Source organism: Cornus florida, unplaced genomic scaffold, assembly GCF_030987335.1.
Source record: "Cornus florida cultivar Cherokee Brave unplaced genomic scaffold, ASM3098733v1 CherokeeBrave_3.0.0_Hap2_Chr11, whole genome shotgun sequence".
Classification (NCBI taxonomy): Eukaryota; Viridiplantae; Streptophyta; class Magnoliopsida; order Cornales; family Cornaceae; genus Cornus; species Cornus florida.
Window position 1 is genome coordinate 47,773,181 of NW_026775581.1, and position 7,341 is coordinate 47,780,521.

Genomic DNA, 7,341 nt, shown 5'->3' on the forward strand with positions numbered 1-7,341 from the left:
TACCACCCTTAAAAATATTTAAACAACAAAGTAAGACACACGAGTAATAAAATGTAAATGTATAATATAAAATATACATGTGTGTATATAGATATATATATGTATATCAACCTAATTATTGTAAGCCACGGAAATTTTACCACAGATACATGAACATTGAGGAAGAACGGACGCGTACGGAGAACGGAATGCCTTTTTGAGAAACTGAAAGTTAAAAAGAGACCGTTTCGCGTGTGAAGACTGAATAAAAAGGCCAAGAGTTAACACGTGCACTAACGGCCGTTAGCAGTTTCCGTTCGAACCCAAACGGCGACTCTCTCACTCATCCAAACACTCCTTTACTTTCCCTTCCTTTCTATTAGCCGTTCCTGGGCCCACCACCATCCCAACCCTCTTTTTCCGTTCATTTCATTTCCTCTCTCCGAATAAAACCAGAAAATCAAAGACGCGAGAGAGAGAGTTGAAACAAAAAAATAAGAAAGAAAAAAAAAAAAAAAAAAAAAAAAAAAAAGGAAGAGAGAGAGTGAGAGAGAATATAGAGTGAGAGACTGGGGAGGGAGGGAGCGCTCGGAGGTGTGAGATTCGGGGGTGTGTGAGTTGCTGATATATATAAATATATATATATATATATATGTAGATATATAAATGTATAGAGAGAGAGATCGGAAGGGCAGCGGAGAAGATGAGCACTTAATGGTTGTATAATTACAATCAGGGTGGTCCTCTTTGTGATAAAATCGGTAAGTTCTCAACTTTTTTGGTTTCATTTCTTAATTTTGAATTTAATGTGTCTTTTTTTTTGGTTTACTGATTGAATGTGTCTTTCGATTTGTTCTATATGTGTTCTTTTTTGTATGTAGATGAGAGAAAATGTTAAGAAATCCAATTAGAAGTTGCTATTTGTGGGCAATTAGTGATAGATCTTTCCTTCTGTTTGTGTGTTTGAGTGAGGGGGTGTGTGTTTTTGTTTTTTTGTTTCCTTTTATTAGACGAAGGAAAAATAAGGACTGGATTTAAATTGTTGACATTTTTATTACTTTGATATGTGATTACCTCAGGACCATGCAAGTTTAGTGTTTTCTCGATATGGTCACAACTCATAGATCTGATTTGGTGATTCTAAGGTTGTTTTACTAGCTTGCTTGCTTGCTTATTTTTATTTATACACATAAATATATGCATGCATATCAATATATGTATGTCTACTTGAATATCTAAAGATAATTTGGTTTGCTTATTGGATTCTTCTTGTAATTGATGGATTTGGTGCCTAGAGATATGCTTCTTATCTCACAATCTTATCTCTTGTGAGATAAAAGGTTACATTGTGGGTTTATACTTTTTGTTTTCACTCTTTCTCTTTAGTAATTTCTTTCATTCTTTTATTGGGATCGGTTTAATGATTTAGATGGTTGCAGCTTATAAATATATATATATATATATATATATATATATATATATATATATGTATATACACACATACATATTTTTATGAAGTTTATTCTGATAGAATTTTCTTGGATTATTATTTTGCTTTGCAAGTTGGGTGGGTGGTTTCTTGATTTCACTCTATACAAAAGATTCTTAATTTTAGCTGGATTGATGGTTTTATGCTCTGACCAGTTGAGAATTGTTGGTTTGAATTGTTGACTGATCGGTTTCGTTTTGAATTTCGATGAGGAAGAGACACGAGGCATTGCATTGATTGTTCATTAGTTTTTTCCCGCATTTTCCGATAAATTTTGGCATCATGTTGGAGGGTCCAGCATATCTGATCTCGCGGGAATTGCCAAGTTCATGCGAGCATGAGAGCAAGTGGATTTACAATGCATTTCGTGTCATTGAACTATCAAATGGTAAGCGCCGTTTGGAAGAGGGAAAAGACTCCTTGAAGAAGTCATCCAAGCAGTCAGATGCCCTAGAAAGAGAGGAAACATTGCAGGGTCTTCATGATCTCTCTCTTTCTCAAGTCAATCAATCAGATAACCAGCATCAGAATGGGGATCGCTCGGATTCAAGTTCACTTATCCACCAAATTGGCCGGGACATTTCAATTAATTGCCTACTTCGTTGCTCACGGTCGGACTATGGCTCAATTGCCTCATTAAATCGGAGCTTTCGGTCTCTTATCCGGACTGGGGAGCTTTATAGGTTGAGGCGGCAGATGGGTATAGTTGAACATTGGGTCTACTTCTCTTGCAACCTTCTTGAGTGGGAGGCCTTTGATCCTATCTGCCGTCGGTGGATGCATTTACCTAGAATGACATCAAATGAATGCTTCATGTGTTCAGACAAGGAATCTCTGGCTGTTGGTACCGAACTTCTTGTATTTGGAAAGGAAATAATGTCTCATGTAATTTACAGATATAGCATATTGACAAACTCATGGTCATCTGGTATCCAGATGAACACCCCCAGGTGCTTGTTTGGTTCTGCTAGTCTTGGAGAAATTGCAATTCTAGCAGGCGGTTGTGATCCACAGGGCAATATCTTGAACTCAGCAGAGCTTTATAATTCAGACACTGGAACATGGGTGTCTCTCCCACCCATGAATAAACCGAGGAAAATGTGCTCTGGGGTGTTTATGGATAGGAAGTTCTATGTTATTGGGGGGATTGGTGTAGGCAATTCAAATTTGCTTACGTGTGGGGAAGTGTATAATTTGGATACGAGGACTTGGCGCGAGATTCCTAATATGTTCCCTGCACGGAATGGAGATGATGGGATGACTGAGGCACCTGCTACAGCCAAGGCACCTCCTCTGGTGGCAGTTGTAAAAAATGAGCTATATGCGGCTTATTATGCAGAAAAGGAAGTGAGAAAATATGATAAGGAAAGGAATTTGTGGATTACAGTGGGGAGATTACCGGAAAGGGCAGTCTCAATGAATGGTTGGGGGCTAGCCTTTAGGGCCTGCGGAGACAGGCTTATTGTTATTGGCGGTCCTAGAGCTTTAGGTGGAGGGATCATAGAGCTTAATTCTTGGGTACCAGATGAAGGCCCACCGCAGTGGACTTTGCTGGCTAGCAAGCATTCAGGAAGCTTTGTCTATAATTGTGCCGTGATGGGGTGCTGAGGTGTCTGATTTTGGTGACACTGTCTCCACTGTGCAGATTACTTTCTGAATGAGAGTTCCAACTTTGCTTTCTCAATGAGATAGGATTCTGGCTAGTGGGTAATCTCTGCCTTCCTTTGTTTTTCTCTTCTTTTGGGGGGGAAATTTAAGATTTTACTCAAGATTCATAAATATTTACTTGGAGGAAGTGTGGAGATTTCTCTGTCTTTTATTTATGATGTCCTATTGGTTTGCATCTTCACCCATTTAGTTACCATTTGAGCTCTTCAAGGTTTCTATCATGTTGACACATAGGTTAATAATTTGAAGTACCGATGCATTTTAGGTTTTATGAATATTTGCAAAAGCTTTATTGAAGCATCATTTGAACTGTTCAGAGGGATCATGCTTCTCAGTTGCCTGGATTTTCCTTGATGAGATCCAATTGGCCAGTTTCCTTATTTTATTTTATGACTGATGCTTATTTACCCGTTATATGTATTTCTAGTTTAGGGTTCTTATTTGATGGATCTTTTCTTCATAAATTGTGCTATAGCATTTTCAATAATACTATTTGCTGTTCACAATTATTATACCTGTTTTAAATGGTTTGAGAATTACTAGGTTTTTAGTTCCTTTACTTCGATTCTGGTACAACATTTGTGCTTTGTATTATTTAGTAATGAGAGACTTCAGGTCACACAGCCTAATAAGATTCTTATACGAAGTGGAAATTTTAGAGCTTCAAATTTACCTTTGGAATTTGTTGTAATTTGGTCTTGTACTTTCACATGAGATTTTTTTCCCTTAGGAAATATTGAAATATTCTGCATGCTTACGAGTTTTATCTTCTTCTGACTGCTAATAAAACTATTTTAGTTAAACGGAATCATTCTTTTTGCAGCCTGCTCCCCACAGTCCCCTCTTCCTTTTTCCTTTTGGCTGGGTGCCCTATTCAGTTGAACCAACTTCTTCCCTTCGGATTTGTTTCTTGATCAACGATGCAGTTACTGCATTCCTCATTTTTTCGAATAATCTCACATGTGGAGCTAAACTACTGGAAATACAAGAAATGGTAGGGGAATTCACATTTTCATTTTTGCATTCTTACCCACTTCTATATTAATTGCAATTTGTAAGGTAAGTTTGTCCATTTGTATTCATTTACAAGGATACCCTTTCCCCTTATTACCATCCTTTACAAGAGCACAAGTGGGAATGTCTCATTAGGCTTTTATGTTTTTTTATTATAGTTCGTTTGAGGAAATTTTTCTGGAGGAAAAGTAACCAAATTTTTAGTAAAAGTAGATTTTCCCCACAAGAGGAGAGTGTATAATTGTTCCCCAATCTTCATCTATTATATTCAGGAACAAAAGTAGAGCCTTAAATTTTAGGATTTTCTTTCCCCATATATTTTATCTTTGAACCATTTCTCCTATAGTAGTTTTCCTTTCCCCGTCTCGTCTAATTTTTGGATGCAGCTTCATCTCTCACCTTAGCTCTTTTCAAATAAATTTATCAAGCAGGGTTAGTTTGGGTATAAGCTGCCTGCATATTCAATGATCTTAGGCTCCATTTGAATTGATGGATGAAATGAATGGGTTTTGTTATTATGATTTAGGGACTGTAGCCTAAATTTGGATTTGATAGCTTAAGCTTAGATTTCAATAAATTGCATGGATTGGTTTAAGGGTAGAATTGATATAACGAGGTGATATTCTATGCATAAATAAAATGCATATTCAATTATCTCAGGCTCCATTTGAACTGATGGATGAAATGAATTGGTTTTGTTCTTATGATTTAAGAATTAAGACTGCAGCCTAAATTTGAATTTGGTAACTTAAGCTTATATTTCAGTAACATGCATATAAGGGTGGATTTGAGAGCATATAAGGGTGGATTTGATATACCGAGGCGAAGGGAGTCATTTGAAAATGAAATCCATGCTAAGAAGGATTCGAATTGTACATGGATCATAAGAAAATTCATCTTTTCCAATGTCCATGGTCTCTATCCTCGTCGGATTACTCAATCCAGCTCTATTAGCAAACCTTCCATATATATGTTATTTAAACCCCAAATCCCTTCATTTTAAACCATCCTTTCAAATAGAGCCTATGATTCTTGGTTTATGCACCCGACTGATTTTCTATTTTCCTTTCAGAGAGATTTGGATTGGTATAACATTTTTGTTAATAAAGTTGGTGACGTGGGAATTTGCACGGAAAACATCTTATTGCTAGTGCATTATAATTTCCAGGATGTTGTATTTTTTCTTGTACCTATAATTATGAGAACCTCATATTAGGCTTTATTCATACCAAATGTGAAAAACATCTATCGTGTGCTTCATTATTATTCTCGGATTTGATGAAAAAAAACAAAAAGATGATTAAATTTTTACGATTTCGAACAGACGTTACAGCTGATGGTGGATTGTGATAGTATTGAGGTTCTACATTTTGTTCGTGTGCTATTATTTTGATCACATACACATTAAGATGACTGACTAGTCTATTCTATTGATATGAACTGGATCTTTTGTCAGAAAATGAAGGGGGCTCATTTGTGAACCACCCTCCATAACAATCAAAATTGAATTCATGCAGGTAGTTTTCTAGTGGTCATAAATCAATGTGTACTAATGCTCATACATGCATGGGCTGTGTTTTCAAATCAATTTGTTTGTAGTATCAAATCAAGTTATAACTAGATGCTCTTCTTTGAATGAAGGATGAGTAATGACAGGGAGTCCGACAATCGGATCCTGACTTTATGTGAGTAGAGGCTAATGTCAGTGATATTAATGACATCATCATAACATCAGCAGGGATATTAATGACATGTACATAAATCAGTCGGAGTAGAGTAGAGGCTAACAACATGATGTTAGGGATATTAATGACATCATCGTGACGTTAGCCCTCACACACATAAATCAATCGGAGTTGTCCAACATTCGGAGTCTCAGTCATTTTCCACGATGGATATATGACCTTGGATTACTTTGTTGCTTCCATTATTCATATTGTCCAATTCAATTACTGTTTCTATATGCAGTTGCAACCAGACTTGGTTTCCTACAACACAGCTGGTTTTTTTGTAGTTTGGAAACTGGTTGTATCAGTTTTAGAAGGGTTGGGTTGGCCCAGTAAATACAAAGTACAGTTGTCAAGGAAAATTGATGAGCCAAACTCAACTAAATTGGACACAGCTACAATTAGGCAGGTTGATATGGTAATATTACAAAACCCACGTGGGTTGTGCGTGATAGCATAAATGCTTGTCTATTATTGTTTCTGGTTGCAAACATGCCATGAAGCTTGTATTTGTACTGTGTTTGTATGGTTCTGCATTCAGATATTAATTAGCAACTGTACTTCCTTAACTCCAAGACTGTGTTCCATGACCATGATGGGTTTTCTTTTCTGCTAACCACCGGTTGTTCTTCTTCTGTCCTGCAGCACCAAAATTTCTCCACAGATTGGTAGTATCTGCTCAGACACTGTTTACTTAAATCAAGAACACAATCAGAAAACAACAGAAAAATAAACCATACACCACACAAGGTACAAAGATTGATTTATGTGGTTCGGTATGTAGTTTGTATTCGCAGTGAAAAGCACGAAAGATTTTACTATGCGAAAAAAATAAATAAATAAATAAAATAATAAAAAAGAAAGACATTACGACTTCCGGTGCTTCCAAGTTCCAACCCTCGGTCTCTCTATTTACAAATCTTATCTTTATATATTGAATTACAACAGAAACTAAATTCGGGGTGAGGACTTGCATGACAAAGACAAAACGAGCCACAAAAAAAGTAAATAAATAAAAATAAGTGGAGGCTGCAACTTTAAATATGGCGTGTGTTGACTTGGGGTGATCATGATCTTGGCTGGCATTTATCCATAATAAAACCCTATTACCTTTCTGACTTGTCAGGTCAGTCACTAAAATCTGTTCATTGATTACATTCTTTAACATGTTAGTGTCATTAACAATATCGATAACAAAAATTTTTGATCGTGTCACTGCATTTTCTTCTGCTGTTGAGTTTAATAAGAAGCAAGTTGGAGAAAGAGAGAGGATTAAAAAAAAATCGCATATGACTCAGATAGAAGCAAAACACACACCTTTTGTACTCTTTATCTTCTTCTTTCATGTTCTCCCAGTTGGAAGAAAGTGAAAGGAGGAACTTTGGGCTTAATAATTGTCAGGTTATCAAGAGAGCCTCTCATAATAAGAAGATGAGTTCGTCTTCTTGATTGTTTGATTGAGAG

At 36.4% G+C, this 7,341-nt stretch overlaps 1 protein-coding gene across 4 annotated transcripts; it reads left to right on the top strand.

Moving 5' to 3' along the window:
- The first annotated feature begins 409 nt into the window (after positions 1-409).
- Positions 410-6,740, top strand: LOC132283241 (F-box/kelch-repeat protein At1g74510-like). 4 transcript variants are annotated; one of them, XR_009471976.1, is made up of 4 exons: positions 410-740; positions 1,685-3,175; positions 3,960-4,130; positions 6,523-6,740. XR_009471976.1 is itself a non-coding variant. In XM_059785165.1 (2 exons), the coding sequence occupies exon 2, from the start codon at positions 1,751-1,753 to the stop codon at positions 3,074-3,076; it is 1,326 nt and encodes a 441-aa protein (XP_059641148.1). In that variant the 5' UTR covers positions 410-740; positions 1,685-1,750; the 3' UTR covers positions 3,077-3,645. The 4 variants fall into 4 exon arrangements, 1 of the variants encoding a protein (XP_059641148.1); XR_009471977.1 differs by lacking the exon at positions 3,960-4,130; XR_009471975.1 differs by lacking the exon at positions 6,523-6,740 and having other exon boundaries at positions 3,960-4,243.
- The last annotated feature ends 601 nt before the right edge of the window (positions 6,741-7,341 follow it).